Source organism: Neodiprion lecontei, chromosome 2 (assembly GCF_021901455.1).
Source record: "Neodiprion lecontei isolate iyNeoLeco1 chromosome 2, iyNeoLeco1.1, whole genome shotgun sequence".
In the NCBI taxonomy this organism is placed as follows: Eukaryota; Metazoa; Arthropoda; class Insecta; order Hymenoptera; family Diprionidae; genus Neodiprion; species Neodiprion lecontei.
The window spans coordinates 23,765,099-23,791,139 of NC_060261.1; the positions used below are offsets into that span (position 1 = coordinate 23,765,099).

Genomic DNA, 26,041 nt, shown 5'->3' on the forward strand with positions numbered 1-26,041 from the left:
AATTATATCATTGTTACCCAAATCCTTACTCACAATCAGACGATCTATGGGAAGTTTGTTCACTAATTAAATGAGTGATTGGCAATCTGAATTAGCAAAGCAGTGCTGATTTTTTGGTAAAAAATGACAAAATAATATTATTTGCTGAAGTTGTTGCCATTACAAGGGTATTCCATTGAAAATTCTACATTTAAAATTTTTTTTTATATCGCGGGAACTTATTTAATTATGTGTAACCAGATTAACTTGAATGAGACTTTCTTAGTTTTAGTTATTCCATACATCTTTAAATAACCGATAGTAAGCTAAAAAGTGTCTACATGGTTACGGGTTTAGCCAAGATGGCTGCCACCTGGCTGTGATGTTATAAATCTCAAATAATTAACCCGAAGGTAATGATAAAGTAATTGGAAGAGGTCAAGGCTTGTTTATAAAACCTAGAACTACAAGTGAATACAGCAAACAATGCAAGCCGTGATGAGTTAGGAAATCAATGTAATTCTCCGCAATACTCAGAACTTGTAGGTTATGAGTTAAACTTAAGTACGTTTTATTAATAAAAACAAACATACCTCTAATATGCAAAGTTTTTTTCTTCAACATAATGGGCGAAATATTTTACTTGATTTCTCGACGTCCAAGCTATTTGTTACGTAAACTATGTTGAATTTTTCACACACAATTCATGGGCATGTGGTCAGCGAGCAAAATAAGCCCAAAAACATTATTGAATCGGATAAAGCACACGTGAGATTAATTACAATTCAAAAATTCAAACGAGTACATTTTTTCTTACATTGCCGATATCTCAGCTTGTTTTATATGAAATTGCTCAGATTTATCTTCTCTTCTTTTGTACGTACGGATTGAATTCCCAATGACTGCATGATTCGTTGTTTGTTAAAATCTAATGCGCATGCGCTACAATCCGAGAACGGCTGTTTGCCAGGGCGATCAACCGTCATAAATTAAGAAGTGAGTTCGTTACTATGTATACAACCTTAAAAAATTTGACAGTCGTCGATGGTGAGCACAACTGCCGGTGACAATTGTCAACGTTTTGAGATTACATTTATGACGGTTGGTGGCCTAGACAAACAGTCACCTTTAGATCGTAGTGCGTGCGCATTAAATTTTAGCAGACAACGGATCATGTGGCCGTTAGCAATTCACTCTGTATATAAAACTGAACGTCTCTCTGCCTTTCTATATGTATATTCGTTCATAACTACAGAACTATAGAATAAATTTCGATTCTTTTTCTTTCTGTGGATAGGTATAACGTCTGGATAGATTTTATGCTATATTTCGTTACGACCAGATTAACCTTAGGAGTACACACCTATTTTTCCGATCACCGAATACACTTTGGGTTTGTGAGATCCTCTGCTTTTTTCACGACCTACCATTTCAGAACTGCTCGTCCCATCGAATTGAAAAACTCCTTACATATAATTCAAATATTGTAGTCAATCCCCGCAGTTCAAATGCTTCTTCAGAAATATTAAATTGTTACGTCCTTCAGACATTAGATTCTTTTCCCACACTCTTACAGCTACCTTATACCCTGCATTCTCTTCTTATCATCACCTCACTGCCTCAGTTTTCATACCGCGTCAGCAGATTACTCCCTCTACTCCTGCACTGCAACAAGTCAGTCCCTTGCATACTTCCCCCCCCCATATACTCACTCTCAAGTCATCTTCTATTCGGCCAACATCTAAATTTACCTCTCTTCCCTTTGTCCTCCTCTGCATCTTCTCACTGTACTCTCCATATCTTTGACAATAAATCATTTATATACTTAGACATTCAACTCCTCAATGAAAGTACCTCTCATTCCCTCTTATCCTTCGTACGTGCGCGTAGTCGACGGGTGACGAACCCGAAATAGGCCATAATAACATCACGGCTGGGTATGGATGCGCTCATCGATAGCCGCTCGTCATGATCACAATCAACCACCCCGTAACAAAATCATCGAAAAACATTACTGAAAATTTTTATTTTTATGAAAAAATTGTTGCGGAGTAGAACGCGTAGATTTCGATGAGCGGCAACCGAAACCTACTCTGCGCCCAGCCTAAGTGTTATTTGACTATTTTAGGGTTCGTACATGCTGATTATGGACTTACATGCCGCTATTCCCAATGCAGGGAATGATTAAAAAAAGGAAGGAATCGGTTTCAAGGGAGTTAGACGATTTAAATGGTGTAGTTAATTTATCATTCATGACCAAGTAATTGATTTATAACAGTGGTCAATGTGAAGGAGTCGGCTTGGGAGAAGGGTTTAGATTGGCATAGAGATATAATTAAGTGACTGGTGCGGAAGCTAAGATGGAAGTGATGAACTTATTGTTAGAGAAGGTAGAAGACTCATTGGTTGCAGTTCAGAGATTTACACGGATGACATTTTATTGGACGATAGATGTCTATCCTAAGAAGTTTTCAGTTTCCCCAAAGACGATTGTAAAACATACGACAATCAGCAGTAATAATTCGTACAGTAAATAAGTCACTATGGCAAAATTGTGATCGCAGCGTCGAGTAATTTACTTACCATCGTGCCTTGGAAAATTCCTAACTTTAGGAAGAATTGTACAGCAAGCATTGAAAATAAATAGTAATTGCGCTTGTTTTCGTTTACTAAATCCGTGTCTTATAGTAACATATATATGGGTGATCCACGACACATAATATATATTTTGTAATGTAAGTTTTGCAAGGTTATATTTTTAACAATCTCCCCATTCGCCTCCTCGGTTAACTCAATCTGATAAACTTAGACCTAAACCTTATATTCATTTATGCTTATCCATACGCTCGCAAGTCTGAACGCATACCAGTTACATATTTATGGTGTCAGCGCGGTTGCTTATATGCTACGCGGTCATAATTTGCAGCGCTCGCGTGAATATTCCACGCGTCTGCAGCCACCTACCGGCGTAGGCGAAGTAAGCCCCGCGAAATTTGAATTTCTTTAAAGAAATACAAGGATCGTCACGAAAGTTAAACTGATGATGAAGTATTTACAATGTTTCTTAGCTTTGGACTTCCATTTTTTCCAGTTATAATTGGTGAATTGCACTGATTGAGAACACAGCCTACGTGAAACGTAAAACGCGACAACCTCGAGCACGTGGAGCCGTAAGCAATTGCATCTTCGATGCTCAGCGACACTCGGCTAGCATCGGATGTACCCGGAAGTTTTCGGCGACGAATTCGTTATTCTCGCTGGTAATTTTATTATGTTTTGATCACGGTCTTACGTACAGGTCTGGCAATGAAGCCAATTTTCTACAGAGCGGCGTGGTTCTCCTGCTGTCAGTGGTCTTTAGTGTTTGAAATAGCCATGTCGCAGCGCTGCTATCTAGGGATGAACGTGGGGTAGGGATGGTAGGGATGAAAATATGCCAATAATAATATTATTCTTACGTTGGCGCTGCATTGCGCACGCGTTGATTATCCATCCCTCGATCACAACGCTGCCCTGGCGGCCACAAAGTGAGATAAATAACCGGCCGTGAAATGAACCACCCCCACTACCTTCGTTGCCAGACCTGTATGTAAGACCGTGGTTTTGATGCAGTCAGTCCAAAATGTATAACATGGTCTCTACCTTTTTCTCCGGTATAGGAATTTTTCCAGTATTTTGAGGGACAAAGTTTTAATTCGCTAGTTCATTATTCCTATTTCTTTAGGATCATTTGATAATATGAATACCTCTTTCTATTACTCTTATTTTTACTATTCACAAATTAGAATCGTTGACACCAGTTTAGTACTTGTTGTTCTGGTCAACTAGTAGAATGTACAATTAAAATATTAGCTTTTACTGTTATTGTAACAAATATTGCGAAAAATGCCGATATGTCCCTAAAATGCCAGTAATTATAGGACTTTTTGCAACAATTTGTCTCTCCGTGTACCTGCTGTCTCTGTGAAGATAAAGAGAGGATTCAGGAAGTAAAGTGAATATAATATTGTGGGAAACGAATATGAAGTCTGGAGGACGTAACAACAGGAAATTTTGTAAAAAAATGTCAATTTAAAATTATTTTTATATTTTGGGTAAAAATTCGAAAAAATTCACGTAAAATAGTAGCAAAATCGAAACTTTGGGACAGGTTCTGACAGACGCTGTGTGTTCTCCGAGGGTTAATAGTTGTGGAGATACAATGATATTTGTGAGCCAAGTCAGAACGGGGTGATATACTTATGTGAACTCTGACCTGATCCTCTTACAGATAGAGGAAAGTTATATTCAAGAGTCTTATGAAGTTTTATCGTCAGGAGGTTTTGTCTCTATCATCATATTGTTGTGGGTCAATATTGCTGGGGTTACTTGACAATATATTTTGTCGCGAGGTTAAAAGTTCTGGGATATTATCACGTGTAACCCTTCACAGACACGAAGCGTATGCTGATGATGATGTTTTTCGGCTTGTTTCAGACGCGGCTGACGAGGAGGTATCGCATAAAAGCGGACGTCCCGACTCTGATTCTGGTCGAGGGCGGGACGGGATCGGTCGTGACTCGCGGAGGCGTCGAACGTACCCTGGCAGACCCGACAGGCGCGAATTTTCCCTGGACGCCACCGCATCCCAAGGCCACCCTTGTCGACGGGCCCCTCTTGCCATGCGGAAGCCGAGACAACAAGGAGCCGATGCTACACGAGGAGCTCCGGCACTGCGTCAAGGGTGTGTACTTCAGTGCCCATTGGGTAAGTCGGAGTGGTGCTGATGGCAGGGCCGGGTTACACTTAGAATAGTTTCATTTTAAGCGTGTACCTTAAATCCAAAGATTTCGGGAAAGCTTGAACGTGTATTTTCTATTGTCCAATTATTTTAAATGGGAAAATGTATGCATTTGGATGTTCCGTAGGCAATATTTCATAACGTATGTAGAAATGTATTTTGACCTCCTTATTACATGTAGCAGAATGTTGGATATGTAGGTCTTTCGCAATAAAAACTCCATTTCTTGTGTCTCCGTTTCAACCGACTATGGGTCCTCCTTGGGGAATGGTTTATCAAATCATCTACATGAACAGAATTTTTTTTTAATACAACACTGCTGCTGACCATTTGGAATAGATCGTGTTAGAGTTGGCAGGCATTTACTTAATTTTTTAACTGAAGCGGAGTACATTTAGCAATGAATCGATCCTTATGCTCGGACTAAGCTGCTTTGATAAACATGTTGATAGAATTGCATGTGAAGATAAAACATGTCCGCCTGATATCTTTATTTTCAGAAAAATCTCCCCTGAAAAGGAAGATGACAGCATTTCGAATGATAGGTATTTTGCATATAAACCGCCATGTAATTCCAGTGCGTGCAATGTATTTTCAATAACGTTGACTAGCTAGGTTTAGCAAATATCTTAAATCCTGCAGTGTTTTGTCGTGGGAAACTGTTCCTGGAGTACAGATATACTTGCACTGCATGTACCTATTGTACGATTATTCTCGTACCGTCGAATGATGATGTACCTATAGCCTGACGAGAGACTCTGCATCAACGACAAAACATAATCGGAAAAACTGCAGTGTCTCTTCAAGAATAATAACACAGGTCTGGAACCAAAAAATTGCACAGGTTTTTTCCATCACGTCAAGTTTTTTCTTAACTCGTGTTTGTGCAAACATCTTGTATTTTGCAAGAATACTGTACGTGATGAAGGGAAATGGAAGTTATTTTGGATTCGAAAACATAATATTTATCAAAAACATCCCGTACCGCTGAAAAAAAACAAAATTTAAATATTTACGGTGCATGTCCTAATTATGAGGAAGGTACCTAAATGATACTGTTATTTCATGGGGGGTGGGGATAAAAAACGTGAATTGTCGATTGATAGAAGGACCAGAGTATCAAATTTTCAGAGCCTTATTCATAAAATTTAAAAATGTACAAAATCCAAGTATAGTAAACTTTAAATATGGAAAATCGAAATACAGAATGACAAAATACAGAAATGTCAAAACATAGAAGGGCAAAATCGAGAATCTGTCAACGACGTTAAGAGGAATTCTGACGATTCTACAATTCGGTATTCTATGTTCCAATCTTTCCATTCTTTTACTTGTCCATACTTCTACTTTCAACATTTTTAAATTCTATAAGTTAAGTTTTCGCTTCTTTAAAAATTCGATATTGCGCCTCTTCAATTTTTTGATCCTTCTACATTTTTACCCCTACCCATTCACGGGCACAAAATATCCAAGTCTTGATTTGGTTCTTACCTGAGGTCTGCTCGATCGATGTAGACAGCTGGGGGAGCAAGAAAAGATTTGCCTTAGCTCAATACCAGCTGCGTTTAATCACGGGAACAGATGTATGGGGAAAAAAATATCAAATGCCGCTAGGACTTGGCATAGGGTCAAGAATAAATGAATTTCATCCGCCTACACGGATTCAACCGTGAAAGCCTTGATGCAATTCGACCCCCTGGGTTTCCTCCAATCGTATTTCAAGCAGTCGCAGTCTACATATATGCGTGCATGTAGAATTTAGTTGACTTTCAAAGATTTGCCCGTGGCAGGTTCCAACAAATGCAGATGAATATGTACCTTCGACTGATCGAATCAGATCGACTGTGACTTCTCTGAAAGTGACTTCGTTCTTTAGGGAAATATCTGAAACCCGTAAAAATGTTTTGCCGATCGGATGATGACGAAGATCGTTGAAAGGATGTTTAAATTGAAATGAACTGATATAGGCAGTGTGTGAGGAGACTAGCTACGTCCCTGGTTACTGTACATATACAGCCTTGCTCTCTTACCATGCACGATGACAACAAACGTTACACGGTGGATACGCTGACCTAGACACACGTGTTTCATATACATGGTTGATGGAAAGCAATGCAAAAACAAAGAGCAGATATTAGTGTGATACGTGACGATACTATTCGACAAGCAAAAATCAGCAAGCTTACAATGTCCAGAGAAAATTAACTAGTATACAATAACAGTCTAAGAGATTATTAGCAATAGAAAAAAAAAAAATAAGCAAAAAGTCATAAAGATCGAAAATATACGGTTTGTGTACGACAATTGTAAGAAAAGATCGACAGAAGTTAATAACTTCAAGAGTAGGCGATATTTTAGATTGATTCTATAATCATCGAACGGAACAGTAAAACTGCGAAGATTTGGATAATACAGTGATTCTTACTTAACTAACGATTTTATTGCAGTAAACTAGATAAGATATTGTTAAGAAAAGTTACTAATATTAGGAAGTATTCATGAATTTTTAAGTAACTTTAATTGCGAGATCGAGAATTAAGAAGTTGTCTGACAGACGATACGGTACGTTCGTGATTTAGTGAACTTAATCATTAATGGTGGTTTTACGTAGAAATCTAGATCGTGGTACTTTTGCGGTAGGGAATGGGTTGCGATAGTTAAAAAATTCGCTATGGAAAAGAGAATTGATGATAGATACGAGAAGAAAAGATATTACAGTTACTCTCTACGATTTTGTTAGCGATACTACAAACTAGATTAATCTACGGCCACAGTTATGCTAGGGATTTCCGATGTTTTAGGGTAAACTAACTCACTTATTATAGACAAGGTATCAGCGATAAATCAAAGTATGAGAAAGATAATTATCAGATATAGAAATTATACTTAAGCGTAAGTGTAAGCAAGAAAACTGTAAGCGTGAGAGACTTTAAGAGAAGGTGCGATATTAGACAAGACACTACGATTTTCAGTGACGAATTGCGGTATTAGCGAGAAAAAATTGGCAGGCTGGACACAAGAAATGCAATAAAGATAAGACAGCAGAAATTAGGTAAGAGCATTCACAAGATCAAGTGCTAAAGTGCAGAGACAAAAGAAGAGAGTTAAGGTACCAATTTTTACTTAGATCATTCGAGAATCAACTACACCTCAGGTCTAAAGTTAACAGAAGTTAAATTAAAATTAAGAGAACTAGCCAGTCACGAAGTCACTTTCGATAAAGAGAATATTAAGCTATTCGAACTCGTGGTTCGTTGGTAGTCAAGCTACGTTAAAGAAAAGAAATAGCAAAGATATGTTTCAAGTAAATTCGCGGTTTCACTAGAACGAGAACAACCTTACCTTCAGAAATACAAGCGAAGAGACGGTAGTGAAGAGAAGTTAAGTTACGATAGAAAATAGAGAACAAGATACTATTACACCGGTACAGAATAAGAAAGAACGCTGACAAACGAAGCACATGTGACGTCGATTCTGATGTTTGGTAAATTGGGGTGAGTGGATCGTCGTCGATCCTGACGATCTCGCTGACTTTCGTTACGTCACGTTATCCTTCATCTTCGGTAATTATTTGATTCGGTCACGTGTCTGCTTTTGGATTCCTCTTTGTGCAACACTTCGTGGTTGCGGTAAGATAAGGTGCGTGAAGGGGACGAGGTGTGGTGCGCTCATTCTCAGTGGAAGATCCTGCTCCGACGTCTCGTTGCTGGTACTCCACGTACAGTCGGGTACTTCCGAATGACATTAGCACAGGGTCGTCACTGGGTGCCGGTAGTCAAAGGATGATCGATTCCTTGTTTCCCGCGCACTTCTGGTTCCACCAGAATAGCTTTCATCACAGCGTAACTCTACCATCCGGGTTTTAGGCATTACGTCCGTGGTCCACCAGAACGGCTTCCTCATCACGTCGTCACCTTTTAGCTAACTGCGTCGTCGCAAAGTAGGTCGTGTAGTAGTCCGGCACTAGGACGGTAAGTCGTCGATAAGAGGAGGCACTACTGTAATTTTACGAACGGTCCTGAACGTCGTCAACTAGGCATCTAGCGGCAGTACGGTATTTTTGCAACAATTCGGAACCCAACTAAGAAATCTTCCCCTTCCGGAAGTTGTCCCATGTTTTCGATTACTGACTATGTACGTCGAGTCAAGACAGGCTTTTATTCTCGCACTGGTCCAGATTTTACAGCGGCTATAGTCCTCGTCGTTCCTCGTGGCGACAGTGATCCTCGTTGGCGGTATGTTGCGGTAGTTGTCCTCATTGACAGTATTCGTAGCTTGTACCTGCACACACGTTATATAGATAAGAGAGGAAACTGAAGAAAATTAACTTACCTAGTTAGCTTAACTTAACGTGTGTTGTGAGTTGGTTTTTCCGTAATATCGGGGTAACACGTGTCCCGGAAGGGTTGTGGCGGTATTACGCATCAAGATATGCGTCAGGTAACCCTTGTAACAGTTTTGCCTGAAAAAAGTGTTACAAGTTCCATAGTTAATTAATACATTGTTGTTTTTTCTTACATTTCTAGTGTCCCCCGTGTAAAGCCTTCACCCCACAACTGGTCGATTCATATCAGAAAATTCGAGAACGAGGGCACAATTTCGAAGTTATTTTTGTCAGCTCTGATCGGTGAGTATCTATTTTATCATGTAACCTAATTGAGAAAACAAGACTTGGAAAAATGGTCGTGGAGGGCACAGGAATACTTCCAAACATAAAAGTTGTACGAATAAGAAGTTTCTTTTCTTCAAGCACTGTGTATATGGAGAACTATAATGTGTAGATGTTGTGTTTACCCTTTTGAATCCTTGCTTCCGATGAGAAGCCACGTAAGACAAGCAAAGCCATCTAATGAATGATATGCGGGTGTGCGAATCATTTTTTTACGAGAAGAATATTGTTGAAAGAATGTAAATTCGAAAAATTGGTGATTTCGAAAAATTAACGACGGAGCCAGGAATCGAATTCGAACAAATTCGAACTCACTGGTGATGAGAGAAATTAACGACAACAGAGTCAGGGCGGCTAGGTGGTCTAGTGGAGTAAGGCTCCGGTCAAGCATCTCTAGACGCCAGGTTCGATTCCTGGCTCCGTCGTGAATTTTACGAAATCACCAATTTTTCGAATTTACATTCTTTCATAAAATTGATACCTTGAGGAATACCTGATTTTTTTTTTTGTTTGATCCTATGTGCTTTCCCTAGTGCTGGTATCATTTTTACGGCATAGCATTCGTACTTACGTGATTCAAAAAGCTCTCGAACTGTAAAATACAGCCTCAGAATCCCGATCAGTCCTGATAGCAGCCACAGAACGTTATTTTTTTTTCCAAGATTGTTTCGCGTGGTTGAAGTTATTTTTTCTGCGAATTCCACTTTCGAAAACGTTTATCTAGCAAAACCAAAGAAAGTATAAGACACTGTCAGTAAATTGGCAAATTACAAGCGCCAGTGCAGGACTTAACCTGAAAATGTAAAAAAAAACTTTGAGACTTTCTAGAAGCGACCGTTTTATTGTATTCAGACGAAGCGGTTTTAAGCTGGTTGTGAGCCAGCTCTCGACTTCCTGTTTTCACATTGGAAGTTCCAAGTTCACAGAACAAAAAATATATTAAATCTAATTTGAATTTTGAACCACAAATTCAGAGTCATGAGCTACGATTCAAAAACCTTCAGATGCCATATTACATGAAAATACGAGGATTTTTTTTTTGTATTTGAACCACTATAATGGATCCACTGTTACAAATTTAGTCTAACCTTGAATTCATTAACGGTGACTCAAGAAACCTCTTCCACTAAATTTTACCAAATTCCGAGTGTTTTTAGATTTTTTTCCCACCATATTGGATTCGCCATTGTGGATTTCGCAAATGTGACCTCAAATTCGTGATCAGTGATCCAACAAACCTACGAGTACCAATTTTCAGTAAAATCCAAACGTTACTAGTTTTTTTACAACATATTGAGTACGTCAAATTTAATTTTGCAAATCTGACTTTAGATTCGTGATCAGCGACCCAAACAATCTTGGGCTACCAATTTTCATACAAATCTGTTCATCCATTCTCAAGATATTATCATTTTTATTGTATTTTTTGGAATATTGTTATTTAAATAATTGAAAAGGTACTGGACCGAACAAAGCCAAAATCTCGTCAGTTTTAAGTTTGGAAAAGCCGCGTCGATTGAGATCAAGATCGTTGAAATCTGGAAAATCGTCCTCGAGATATCAACGAACAACAAAATTGATCACAAATAAGTAATAAAAACGGAAAGCTTAAAAAGGAAAAAGCATCGAAAAATCCCGGAATTTGGTATAAAGGCATTTGATACTTTATTGCATTGCACTTTCAAAATGTACATTTAAAAACACACAACTTAAAAAAAAAAAAAATTAGAAGTGATTGTAGTTCAAAAAATTTTAAGCATTTAAAAAAAAAAACTAGAATAATTTACAATAATTTATTTTTCATGAACGATTTGATGAAAAGTCTTGAAAACATCAAGGAACCTGTTCCAACAGAATGCAGAAAATATCAATTCTTGCGGTAGGTTGGGTTGGTGTGGACCATTTACAACTAACTACGATTTGTTTATACAGTGATTCATTATACTTATATCTTTATTTCATATGTATATATACTTATTTTGAATAACTGATGGTTCTACTGTGCCGTTCCTAATTTGGAATGTTTATTGGTAGATATGTTTTCAAACAATGCACAGCAAAATTGAAATCAGTTTCGAAGTGTCAGCATTTTTATTATTTATGTAGTCTTGCATTAGTGATCGCTAATACCAGACACAGATATTTTACCTATTTCGGTTATTTGCCATACAAAACCTGTTCTCATTTGGTACAGCGATTTTTTCTTAGGGCTAACCGGTCGTAAATAGTAAATAAAAGCATTATAAAAAGTGTTGCAAAGTATTGGCTGAAAAAATTTACTGTAATTATAAAAAATGGACTCATGATGCGTGCCCAGATATTCTTGAGTGTATCGGCAAATATATTTATCATTGTGACCTCTGCAAATTTTCATGATTTTATTATTACTTGCTCTGTTCGTACTACCAGTGCCGGATACTAGATGCCACTGTTGTGACAGAACACCGTTTACTACTGATAATTATAGTACATTATCTAAACTCACATGTTGCGGTGTGGTCTTGATATGTGAGTTCGCGTTTCGACTGGAGATTATAATATATTGTACAACAAGGAGGCAAACCCAGTCTTTTTGGGCTGAGCGTAAGTTTGCAATGTGAGTCATACGTGAGCCGAAGACGAATATTAAAAATACGCGATGCGAAAAGACCGTTGCTTCCTTGTTGCATAAAATCTTTTATATAAGAAAATTATGTTTTTGCACGAAAGACGAAATTGGGGTTGGGGTTACGTAATCTCAGATTTGTCGGCGATAGCGCATGCGCGCAGTTAAGAAAAAACCACTTCTAACTCCTAGGACTTGAAAGTGGTATTTTCTGCACTCCGCGCATGCGCATTCAGACACTCACTCGATTGTCATAGAAATGGATACTTCATGTACGGAACACAAGCATGGAAAAACACATAAAACATGCTCGCATTATATAAATATATTTTATTTTGAGTCACGGCCAGGCTATAAAGATAAGCTACGTTAGCGAAAAAGCTCCGTTCGGGGCGCGATAGCTGAATGATAGTTCATTGATTTTCCATAAAAGTATAGGAGAAAAGGCGGGAGATTCTCTGCCGGTCCGGCATCCACGCATAAAATCTACACCGGGTTGCCTTGAATACAGCGAATGCGTAGACGGTGGACTATGGCGGTTGTACACCTTGCACCACGTTGCCGGAGGATCAATATTTCTCCGCTCTCCTCTCGTCCCACGTCACACTCATTACCGTCAAAAGATACGACTGCAAAGGAACGTTTAAGTTTTCCTTTTCTCCGCGGCATCCATTATCCAGGCAGGCAAAAAGCTAGAATAGGGAGGGTCTATTTCCACTTGAGAATTTCTTCCTCTTTTATCTGCAGGCATAAAAGTATCGTGACCCGATTTTCATGTGGATACATCTTTAAGAATGAATGAGATCACCCGTTCGAAATAAAATTTAGAAACAGATATGAAATGGTTAAAAATCTTCGGCTATTTCAGTTGCGCAGCTGATAATAAACGCGAATGAAACGACATCCTTATACCTTGTAATAGAAATAAATCCAAGGAAATTCGAATTATACCACAAACGAAGATAACCACAATTTGGGAACGGGTTTCATGACAGAATCAAAGATTTCCTGAAATTTTTTTTTTCATATAGCTGTCCTTACAGTTGATGAAAAATATGGGGAATTCTATGCGAACCCGACCAACGTCTGACTCTTGCCATTTTTGATTTCGTTAAAAATTTGTTATGCAATTTACCCAACTATGAAACAGTACCTTGAATTTTTTCAGATTTTTAATTCTACCTATTAATTATTCATAAATATTCAAAGTGATTTTTACAACGACCATTTATAAAATTCTCAAAAAAATCTCCTGAACCGTATTTGCTATTCCGAACGTTTCAATACCGAACCCATGATAAGCCAATTTTCTTTCTGTCTTTTCAACACTTTTTTTGATCAACTGAATCATTGTTGTACACGGTCTAAGAATTCCCAAAAAAAATTCTTGAAACTTTCATTTTTCATATCGAACATTTCTAGGTTCATTTCTATAATGGAGCGATTTGAAATATAAAAGTTTTCAACATTTTTGGAAATTCTGAAACTGTTTAAATAGTGTTATAGTTGATAAAAGAAATCGAAAGTACTCGTTAAAAAAAATTCAATAAAAATCGGTCCACCATGGGCCCAGTCCAAAGATGTTCGGGATATAAAATACAGTTTTTAAGAATTTCAAAATGGCCGTTCTCAAAATTCTTTTAAATATTTATAAATAATTAACCACTCGGATAAAAAATTTTTAAAAAAATTCGGGGCGCTGTTTCAGAGTTGGAATAATTGCATAAAATTTCTGGTACAAAGCCGAAAATGGTTGATGGTTAGACGTTGGTCGTGTTCGCATTGAATTCCCCATATAATATTCGTGTAAGTGTGGTACGACGTGTTCATCACAATCACATTTGAGCCTTATAAGTTGGGACTACATTATGATTCAAAATTTCTCAAATGCCATTCCAACAATTTCTGAGGTTCTGATCAGTAAACAAAATGAGCCCAAAAGCATAAAAATCGGATAAAACAGACCAAAGTTTAATAATTTACAAACTGTTAATTACGAACGTTTTCTTAGATGGTTGATGTTTTAGCTTGTTTTGTTCGAAATTCCTCGGATTCATTCATGTTACACAGTAGAGACATTATTTTGTTCGTGTTGATGATAATTAGCACGAATAACATTGCTGGAGATTTTTTAAACAGTTTTTTCTCTTCTCCAAATTTTTTATTTTGACGGCGGGATTCGTTCATTTTTGAAAAATGCCGCACATTTAACGTAATCCTTGTACGCAGAGGAAATGCGCGGGCAATTTATTATAACTTGTTTACTTCAGAAGCGAAGAATCTTACAACACGTATACAGAGACGATGCCCTGGTTGAGGATACCGTTTTCGCAAGAAGAAAGACGACGGAAACTCGCCCACGCCTTTGACGTCCAGGCAATACCAACCCTCGTGATTTTGGATCAACGTGACAATATTATCACTTTGGAAGGTCGTACCGAGTTGCTCGAAGATCCGGAAGCTTGGGTAAGGTTTGAGGTCGAATAAGTGCGGCTGAATTACACCTCTTCGAAATGATTACGCAACTCAACAAAAAAAAGCATACTTTTTGTTACCCTCATTTTTTCGAAGAATTGTATCAATTGATGATCATATTAGATTGGCTCTAGTTTTTATGTTATTGTAGTATTGTATGGCGGGGAATTGTTTCTAATATAATCATGATTTTATTCGTAAATTCTTTGTTTTCAAACACCAAAATTTGCGGAAAAAATTAGGGCAGCAAAATATACATTTTTTTTTTTTAGTCAAGCCTTATAATATTTTTTTGATAAACTTTTGTGATTAAAAAAATCTAACTTTTCGTCTAAATATTGCTTTTTTGAGTCGTAACTCGTATATGAAAACGTCGAGAAAATAAGTAACTGGAGACAATTTCCAAAAACGCTCACTTCCAGGGTTGTTGACATCAAACCTTACTAACAATTGTAAGACCACTGAAATATCAAGGGTGGCAGAAACCACTGTTGACCAGTGTTATAACACGTAGCATATAATCGTTTGATCCACCTGGTCTAAAAATCAACTTGCTGTATGTATAGAAAAAAATTGCCCAGTGTTGTACGAATTGATGATTTAGGTGATTCTTTTATCAGAGCATTTTGAAAAGAATGAACTCAGGTTAAAATGCTAGGGCAGTGATCACCAGAGGGAATAATCGTCTTATGAGGTGTAACTTCTTATGGGACATTATACAAGAACAAGAACACTAGGAGCGAATCAGCAGATGTGACGTCATCACATTCCAATTTACTAACGCAAATGTGAAACCATTTAGCTATTTCCGGTGCTATCTACAGGAGACGTCTGAAACTCTGTCGATCCGTCCCCTCGCCTCTCGCAATTGTTTCAGCCGCCAAACTGTTAGTTGTGACTTTTTCTTTGAAAACCAAATTCTTACAGGGCTATTGTTTTGACGTATAAGTCGTGAAAATCCCACTTTAACAATGCATCAAACGTATAATCTATGTTGTAAAGGATATCGAAACAGTAATTTCAAAAAAAATGAAAGAAGTGCAATTGAAGGTACTCGAATTGACTGAAATTTAACTAATGTCCCAACTGAGAAACAAACAACAACGAATTTCGACTATACTGTAGTCGAACAAGATCACATTATTGAACTGATACTTCACTTACATTTTTGTAACCTGTGGTTCATCGCTATTTTTTTTTTTTTGTTTCGTCAGAGATTTTGGCCGGACTATTTGTTTAATAAGTTCTGAGCGTAGTTTTATTTTTCAGAATTTTCCATGGGCGAGCCGACTGGTCAACATTTTAACGGAAAAATACATGACGACTCTTCACCGCGCTCCAGCAATCATCCTCTTTGTAGGTATGTAAATCACTTCTTGCGTAGCAAATAGGACTGTCCCATTAATCGATTAGTCGTTGACTACGATTAATAGCTACTACAATTAGTTGATTATACGATAAATCGACAGTTGGCTAAATTTGTCCGTTAGACTTGTTAAGCAGAATGGTAGCAGTTCCTGCTTCAGAATCACAAGCCTCAGCCAGATACCGGTTACATAGATTAATTATTTGGATGAAAAAATTCACATGATAATTACACAAATCACGATTATTCTGGCGAGCGATGACACCGCCAATTCCGATTCTTCTAAAATTCGTAATACACGTCAATATCCGTAAATTTCATTGATAATGACAGAAAACTGATATCAGATACTTCAGTTTTTTAATACTTCCTAAAAGAAAAATTTATTAAATTGACCTAATATGGCGATCAAATATGCCGAAAGAAAGGTTTTATTACTTTTTTTCATCGAATCAGATATCATTTGGTTGAATCGAAAAAACATATCTTTTCATCATATTTGATAACCATATTTGATAAATTCAAGGACAACAAAGATACAAGGACTGTCATATTTTTTATCCGTTATTTAAAATTTTTTAAATACAAAAGATACCTGGAAAATTTGGTAAAGTTACAGAATTTTAATATCGAAAATTAGTAGCAACTATGACAGTGTTTTCAGCCCGATATTGACAGTTTCAAATTCTCGAGAACCCTTGCGACTGATACGACGAGACCGAAGAGAGAACCTGCGAGCGCCTCAAACAAAACCCTGATCAAAGATACGCTCAAAGTGAATTTTAATATTCTGATTACCTTGTTCGTCGCTTTTTTTGTAGAAGCTGATGACTGCGAAATACAATTCGGAGAGACTGTTTTGCTCCCGGCAGCGGAAACCTACCGACGTGATCATCCCGATTACGATCCTACCTATGACGACCTGGATGATCACCTTCAATTCTTCATAGCGTTAGACGTGAGTTGGAATCCAATAATTCATCATTCAGATAGGTATAGTTGCTACACTCACAATCCGATAGCGCAACATCCAGTCCTAACTTCACATGACGTGGACAACAAGAGTATGTAGTATAGTAAATATGTTGGAAGACTAGATGTATACATTTTTCCATCTGGAAAACAAATAACACTATAGGACAAATTGAATACTTTTTTTCACTGGGTTTACCGTATGTAATTATGATTTCTCAACTTAAAGTCAATTGAAGTTTATAAATAAAATTGTCATACCGCGGCAGGTTTCATAGTGGAAAATATTTATTGATCCTTTTTACATTATATAAATACCAGATAGAAAACTTTATTTTTCATTTAACAACTTATATTTTTTGAACGAATTGTCTTGATTTTCAATTACAATCTTTAAATAAGCTTCATAACACTTCTCAAGCAGTGAGGAATTCAGGTTTTTTTCACGTTTAGGAGTAACTCGACCACAAACATAGCAAAATGCGTTGGGAGAATTAACACAAACGCGCGGCGTTTTGTAGATTTATCAGCAACCTAAATGTTTTGATGTCTTACGCGCACAGCAGAGATATATTTTTTATGACTATAACCCTCAAACAAGTGTTACAAAGAACCAAAAACGTAAAATTTTACACTTTTACATTTTGAGCACGTTTTGAGAGGTGATGTCTACTTTGTTTTTTTTTCGAGATATTGGTGAATTTTTTAATGTTGCACGGTGTAAGGTAACAAATAACGTCAATTATAAACGTTTACTGTAAAAGAAACGGGAATTTGAAAAACCATTCTAAAGACTTACAAATAAGCGTCAAACCCATGAATTATATTCTGAATTCTTAATGTTTCAAACTTGAAGGAGGTAAAATCAAGATTTGTAAGAAGAACTGCTTGTTGCGATTTTACTCAGCGTCCAATAACGCTTGACAAGTGGGGAGTTCTGAAAATAATTGCGTAGTCGAAATTAAATTACGTGCGTGCAGTCAACGGTGGCTAATTGCACGCATTCAACTTTTCAGGAATCCCAGTTTCTTTACAAATGATAAATGAGGGAAAAAATTATAATTTGGACTAATTGGAGATTTTAACCACAGATTGCAGTTGCAACGTGAAATGTAATTCTTCTCAAATATTATAAATAACATAATATTCAATTCTCGGGGTCCAACATTTTTCAATTTCTTAGTTGCTACGTTGGTATAATGGCAATTTTAACTTGAGATGAAACATGTGGGTATAAATCGCTATAATAATGAATGCTGTGATTTCTAAACTGGCAATACTGATTTAAATCTTGTTCTGAAGTTTCAGTGCGATACTTCCGAGATTCTGCGAGAGTTTATTGGCCTGGAAGATGCTGTGCCACTGTTAACCGCAGTTGACATTCCCCGAGGCATTTATACAGTTATGGAAGATGGAGCAGAAATCACAGTAGACTCAGTACAGCAATTCGTCGAAGGTTTCTTGAACGATAAACTACCAACAAACGAAATCACTACCGTCCGTAACCCCATCACAGAATCAGACCAGATCTCAACATAAGTAATAATCAACAAACAACAGCTGCAAAGGATAAACTAGAACCCTGACTTCGTCAACACTAATTTCCATCAATAAGGTGCCGGTCTACCTGGATGCTTATGCAAGAGTACATTTTATGCAAGGTGGGAGCAGCCCCTGGAGCAAACGATTTCTATGATATTCTACGGAAACACGAAAAAATAGAAAGTTGTAAAAAGTCATTGTTTTTTTTTTTTGTTTTTTTGTACATTTTTCTTAGAAATACTTGAAAATTACGATTATATAGAATTATCTACAAGAAAATACAAAATTAACTCGAAAAAATTGAAAAGAAATTTGGTGAATGTTTGTAAAAAAAAGTACGAACTTTCACGAATTTTTATAATAATCAACAGTTTTTTTTTTTTTACTAAAAATAAACTGGACCCGCAAGCCGTAAGAATGAAAATAAAACTGCATGAACTCTTCCGGCAATATAGAATTTTATACGAAAATATACAATGTAATTAAAAACAGTTGCTGTTATACGTCGATAATTATATGAAACTGCGAGGTCTTACAAGTATTAAGGAAATCTGTAACTCAAAAACGAAGAAATGTTCATAAAATATTGTAAACAATACCAGATTCTAGAAATGACTTTTGTTAATGTTTCAAATCTCTACGAGCAGAATATCCCCGATGAAAATAATTTCCACGCCAAACTTCAATAAAGTGCAGTTTGTTGAAAATTATAGGGAATATTCGAAGTCGTAAGAAATCGTCCAAAAGCGTGAAAATTGTGGAAAATCGTCGAAAATCGTAGGTTTTGCATGGAAGTTTTATTCATTTATATTTGAATTTACAAGTTTATACGAAAAATTATAAAAATATACAATTTTCTCTAAAAGATGATTACAATTTTCAACACGGATAAAATGTATTTTTTTGCTGTACAAAATCGTCGAATTTCGTAAAAATCTACCCATTTCTACAAAAAATTATAAAAATTCACAATTTTCTGCGAAAGATAATTACAATTTTGGACTCACACAACATAAACTTTTCTTCTCGCAGTATTCTCATCGTTAGAAATTTCGTTGAAAAGTGCAACTTTTCATGAACTCCATGAAATTTGAACCGCCGGTAGATGTCGCATCTCTCTCACAAGGAAAACTTATGGGAGACAAATTAAGTACCTAGCAGAATTAGGGTCTTCATTTAAAGACTGAACTCATCTTTTGAGTATGAACTAGACAAGTGTATAGTCCGGTCGAAATGTACGTGACTTCCATCGAGAAAGAACGCATCTCTGAAACTTATAGTATAGGTAAACTGGATGTCGAGTAGGGTGTCCCTTATTTAGGGTGTTGATGAATTTTTTCCGTCTAACCCCCAAATCAATGCCAAACAAGATCTCTAGATTGCCTGTTACGATGATGCGAATTTTGTTTCAGATAATAGCACTAATGCCCACTTAAACCTCGCAACACTGATATCTAGACGGATTTAGAGAATGTCGTATATTTTTGAACTCACCTTGTCGCAATAGGTGAGTTTTATGAAAAAACAAATATTTGTTATATTTATAAACCAGGAGTTTCACGTTATATTCCACAATCCATTTCAACATTTGATATAAGAAAAACGATCGCGTAAATGCGAACCATTCTACAATTATCTATAAAATACGATACTTAATCTACGAAAAAGTACGATAACCTACTAAAAATTCTATGCCAAAACTACGAAAGTGTCCAAATTTCTTTACTCAATCTTAAAATAAAATTCGTAGTTAGGCGTCGAAATCATTTCCACCAGAGATGCTACTTCTTGAATCATCGCTAGATGGCGTATCTCTCTCACAAGGATCAAACAACAAGATAAGTAGCAAGCAGATAGGGGGGCTGTTTTCAAAGATTCTTCTCATCTTTTTAGTATGATCTCGGAAGATATTGAGAACTTGTCGTATACTTTGGAACTCAACTCAATTCGCTAGGTGAGTATCATGAAAAAAGCAAACAAAAGTTGTTTTTTCAATCTAGGTATACTCTGATATTCGACAAGGAATTACAGCCATTTAGACGATTAATGTACCAAAAACAATCACGAAAAAGCCAACTATTCTACGCAAATCCACGATAAACTGCGAAATTATTCAAAACATTCGACTCAAAATCTACGATCGTGATCCAAATTTCTTAAAAAATCGTTGAAATTTTTCCATTAGGAACGCGACCCCGATTTTGTCAACATCAAATTCTAACGTTAAGGTAAAATTTAAGTTCCGGTACTTAGGTATGATGTGACTGTACTGATCAATCATAAAGATTACACAATCTTCCACAACAATATTGTCAAGCGTCAGTGTAAAAATTTTGCATCCACATATAGTGCACCAAAATTATCCCAAAGAATAGCCCAATTTGCACAGGTTGTATTATAATTAGTGCGGTAATGGACAGTTTGTACATTAAAAATTATTCAATAAATTGAAAATTGTACTAAATATTTAGCAATACTTATGACCGTCAGTTATTATACACCATTTCCACTACAGTCATCTATTTTATTGTTATTTTATTTGTTACATTGTTTTTTCCAGGTTGAGTATACATATTTACTACTAAAATTTTCCTAAACTGTGCACAGATATTATACTAGGATAGTTGTTCAGAAATAAAGAAGGTTGTTGCGGAATTGTGTATGTATATTAGATCTGTCCTTAAGAAGACTAAAATCGAATTTTAATGGTCTTACCCCCAAATTGGATCGTAATAATTCCAAAAAAAATGTCAGAATTTTTAAAAAAATTTCCCTCCATTTTTACCCACTGCTAGGGAGCCTTACTTTTTCCTATAAGAAAGGCATTAATTTTTCGTGATTTTTAATCTTTTCTTTACGTCTGCCCTAATTATCAGCTAAAAAATCGTAAATTCTCAGAAAATGCTGACAGTTATGTTACCTTTTCGTCGAATTTTTTGGAATTCGATACAAGCATTTTTGAGCTAGATTGATCACATCTTTATTCTCTGTATGTTGCGAAAGACGCGGAAAAAAGTTGAAAAACGTGATTTGAAGAGTTAAATATTGAAAGAATTCAATCGGAGTGGTCTTAAATAATACGGAATTCTTTGTACAAAATAATTAATCACGTAAACAAATTTCAAGGCGACCCCTGCAGCCAAATCGATTATGCCATGATTTAAAATTTTTCTGTGTTTCCTGCTTCACTTGCTGTTCGAGCACGTCGCACCCCCACAAAAACCAATTTCAAGTACCCGGCATCGCGTACACATTCTGATCGTTTGTCCTGAATGTTTGTTCGTATTATATTTTGGAAATCAATTATAGTAATGAGAAAAAGTGCACCAAGATTTTCGATCAAAAGTTAACGAGAGTTGGATGAAATTATCCAAAATAAACTATTTGAGACGGGTGTCCCTAAATTGAGGGACACGGACCAGCGAGCGTGATACCTGACTGAAATGCAACCGAGAATTTCTTTACCGGAAGCTCGTCCGACGCATAGTTTTTGAATTATAAGCGATAGCGTTAGGCCAATCAGAGTGCACCATTTCATCTGGATTTGCCGCCACGGAAATTGCTGTTTTGTTCGACTGGGTGAATTATTATTATTCGGTTACAAAGTAAATATCGGCACCTCCCCTCACTCGCTGTTGTACCCCTTCTCGAGCGCTGACCTCGGTATTGTTGCCGCGGCACACGCTGCCGGCCGCACACCTACGGACGCACACTCGTGTGTGTGAAAATAAGCGAATGCCCAGCTCCACAATACTACGAAACACACATACACGAGTGAAAATAAAAACAAATCTCGAAATAAATCAGCAGATTTAAGATTTAACGTTATAAAACACTTCCAATCATCGATGTATGCATAAAACTAGAGATTTTAGATGATTGATATGCCGTTAGGGTTCATAATTAGTCATTCAATCAATCTGAATTATGCTTTCCGAACATTTTTTGTGTCTTTGCAACATAACTTTTCCACTAGTTTGAAATTCATCATTGACATCCGATTTTTCAATAATGCGAGGGAACAACAACTCGCTGAATTGACGTGTCAATAGGTTTGTAAATCAATTACAATTCACCTGAGTTAACACAAAATAACTGAATAAATGAGAATTCACTGAATCACTAAAAATGATAACTGAAATCATGAGAATAATTTGAGATATAACTGAATTAGGAAGAGTTTTAATAAGTCAAGTTACTTTGAATAACTTTAGATTCGTGCCAAAATTTTATGTTTAGAGAGAAAAATAATTAAATTCAAATAAAAAAGTAATTTTAAATCAAGAAGAAGGAAATTCCCAAATACCTGAATTCAACTGAAGCAATTTCTATTTAATAAATCTATCTGAATTTGAGGAAAAATAATTATTATTATTTGGAATAGAAAAATGAAGTCGAATTACATGAATAAATTCAATCAATTCAACTCAAAAAAATATGGTGTCATTCAAATTCCCAGTTATTTCCTCGTCGATTCAATGTGGGTCTGGAGTGGCAAGTAACGTTGAAATTGTTGAGATCAATGCTAGTGATGGACACTTATCTGAGAATAATCGATGTATCGATCAATCGATTTCAACAAAGTAATCGGACATGGCTCGATCAAATTGGTAAAAATGAATCAATTTGGTAAATTTCTGCGTGTAGTCTTAATATCAGAAGAGATATTTCGATAATTCATAGTCTGATTCAAAATATTTTTGAGTTTGACAAATTTTGAGTAATTGATACTTAAATCACATACATCGATACTGTATTGCATCGTTCGTGTGAGTAAACAAGCGGCTCCAGACCCACATTGAATCGACGAGGAAATAACTGGGAATTTGAATGACACCATATTTTTTTGAGTTGAATTGATTGAATTTATTCATGTAGTTCGACTTCATTTTTCTATTCCAAATAATAATAATTATTTTTCCTCAAATTCAGATAGATTTATTAAATTGAAATTGCTTCATTTGAATTCAGGTATTTGGGAATTTCCTTCTTCTTGATTTAAAATTACTTTTTTATTTGAATTTAATTATTTTTCTCTCTAAACATAAAATTTTGGCACGAATCTAAAGTTATTCAAAGTAACTTGACTTATTAAAACTCTTCCTAATTCAGTTATATCTCAAATTATTCTCATGATTTCAGTTATCATTTTTAGTGATTCAGTGAATTCTCATTTATTCAGTTATTTTGTGTTAACTCAGGTGAATTGTAATTGATTTACAAACCTATTGACACGTCAATTCAGCGAGTTGTTGTTCCCTCGCATTATTGAAAAATCGGATGTCAATGATGAATTTCAAACTAGTGGAAAAGTTATGTTGCAAAGACACAAAAAATGTTCGGAAAGCATAATTCAGATTGATTGAATGACTAATTATGAACCCTAACGGCATATCAATCATCTAAAATCTCTAGTTTTATGCATACATCGATGATTGGAAGTGTTTTATAACGTTAAATCTTAAATCTGCTGATTTATTTCGAGATTTGTTTTTATTTTCACTCGTGTATGTGTGTTTCGTAGTATTGTGGAGCTGGGCATTCGCTTATTTTCACACACACGAGTGTGCGTCCGTAGGTGTGCGGCCGGCAGCGTGTGCCGCGGCAACAATACCGAGGTCAGCGCTCGAGAAGGGGTACAACAGCGAGTGAGGGGAGGTGCCGATATTTACTTTGTAACCGAATAATAATAATTCACCCAGTCGAACAAAACAGCAATTTCCGTGGCGGCAAATCCAGATGAAATGGTGCACTCTGATTGGCCTAACGCTATCGCTTATAATTCAAAAACTATGCGTCGGACGAGCTTCCGGTAAAGAAATTCTCGGTTGCATTTCAGTCAGGTATCACGCTCGCTGGTCCGTGTCCCTCAATTTAGGGACACCCTTATAGGGCTGATAATCAGGGCAGCGGTAAAAAAAAGATTAAAAATCACTAAAAATCAATGATTTTCTTATGGGAACAAGTAAGGCTTCACAGCGGTGGGTAGATATGGAGGGAAAAAAAAATTTTAAAATATTCAGACATTTTTTTTGAATTATTACGAACCAATTTGGGGGGTAAGACCATTAAAATTCGATTTTGCCCTTCTTAAGGACAGGTCTAATGTATATACATCCCTACATTATACCCATGTCCAACTCAGCCACTTTCACTCATCCCCGAGGACTCCAAATTTCTTTTCTACATGACTTAATTCTTCACTTTTCAAACATTCTAAGCCTATGGATTTGTGAAATTTCACGAAAACCCTACACAGATATCACTGATATCTGCAAAATCATAACTATTCGGATCACTCGTTGGATTATGACAATTTACAGGAGACACAGATTGGAAAGGAAGACGGCGTAGAATATTCAAGTGAACCCGCAGCAAGCATTGATCATCAAGAGCCGACCAACCCATTTCTCGAAAATGTTACGTCCAGCATACCACTTCTCTCTATTTTTCCTACTCGCTAACTCTCCCACAGTTCTTACATTAATCTCATGGTCTCTGTCCTGTCCTCTTATCTCTACGTAGTCTCACGCTATCCACTATCACGCTTACTCATCAAATTCCATTCCCTACTCCTAGCATTGTCACACCTTTTCTGCACCCGTACGATTCGCGTCTCGAGGGACACTTCTATTCTAACTCTCAACAACGTCACATCTGAACTTCTTACATAGCTTCATACAGCACACTTCGTTTTTACCGTCATCTGAATTTCCTCGAAATAAATATATTAGTAATATCTCAAACAAACCCTACGTTATTCGATCCTCATCCTGATTTCCGGTTGTCCTGGAACTTAAAAGCGAAGCCAACCAGTTTACTCTTACCGCTCAGGAGTAACTCTACTCACGGACGTAACAAAAACATGCCGAAACCATCGGTCATATTCGCCCAGAATATTTTCACCGAGATCGCAATGTTTCAAGACGGTGTTACGTCCCAGCCGATAATTATGGCTGTACCCTCTCTATACCGTGACTTACCGACGTGCAGTTACCATAAGAGATCACACATGCTCATACCATAGCCTTTAAGATCCATATCGATTTAGATTCAGTTACCATCTTGGTGTGCAATGGTCTCGCACCGACAACCTGCATACAACATACCATCTGCCATTTCGCAAGCGAGCTTACGTTCATGTAATGCTATACAATATGAATATCATTTTCATTTCTTTGCTTTATATCTTTAATTCCAACTCACACATAGACCATATGGGTCTACAATAGAAATTCACGGAACTCAGGCTCATGAACCCTCACTGGCCAAACGTAAGGACGTGAAAAAAGACAAGACGATCAGTTTACAAAGTATCATTCTTAGAATTTAAATGTGCATTCTTGCAACTAACTATCTTGTCAGCACTGCACCGATTGGCCTCTTCAAGACCAATCGTCATCCACTGACGTAGCCAAAAACCAATCAGGAGTCTCTTCCAGATATCCCATTATTGAAGATCCTTTCGAACCAGGCAGATGCAAAAGAGAATCGCTTCAAATATCGAAAGAGAACAGAACTAAATTAATTACAGAACCAATTTAGACTTCAGATCATTCAGAACGTATCGAAATCAAGAACGTTATAGATTATTCTGAATCATAGAACACTTACATTCCGAACCTTCGAACTTCAGTACTATTAACCAATTAG

The 26,041-nt window shown here is 36.6% G+C and overlaps 1 protein-coding gene across 3 annotated transcripts in view; it reads left to right on the forward strand.

Annotated features, from left to right (window-relative positions):
- Nucleotides 1-20,854, forward strand: part of LOC107219496 (nucleoredoxin) — a 72,918-nt gene extending 52,064 nt beyond the window's left edge. The window contains exons 2-7 of one of the 3 annotated variants that reach the window (XM_015657735.2): nt 4,456-4,725; nt 9,286-9,386; nt 14,304-14,499; nt 15,778-15,868; nt 16,696-16,832; nt 18,149-20,854. In XM_015657735.2, coding sequence (XP_015513221.2) covers nt 4,456-4,725; nt 9,286-9,386; nt 14,304-14,499; nt 15,778-15,868; nt 16,696-16,832; nt 18,149-18,385 — 1,032 coding nt within the window. In that variant the 3' untranslated portion in view covers nt 18,386-20,854. The remainder of the gene's footprint in view (nt 1-4,455; nt 4,726-9,285; nt 9,387-14,303; nt 14,500-15,777; nt 15,869-16,695; nt 16,833-18,148) is intronic. The other 2 variants (XM_046731385.1, XM_046731384.1) reach the window with 2 other exon arrangements.
- The last annotated feature ends 5,187 nt before the right edge of the window (nt 20,855-26,041 follow it).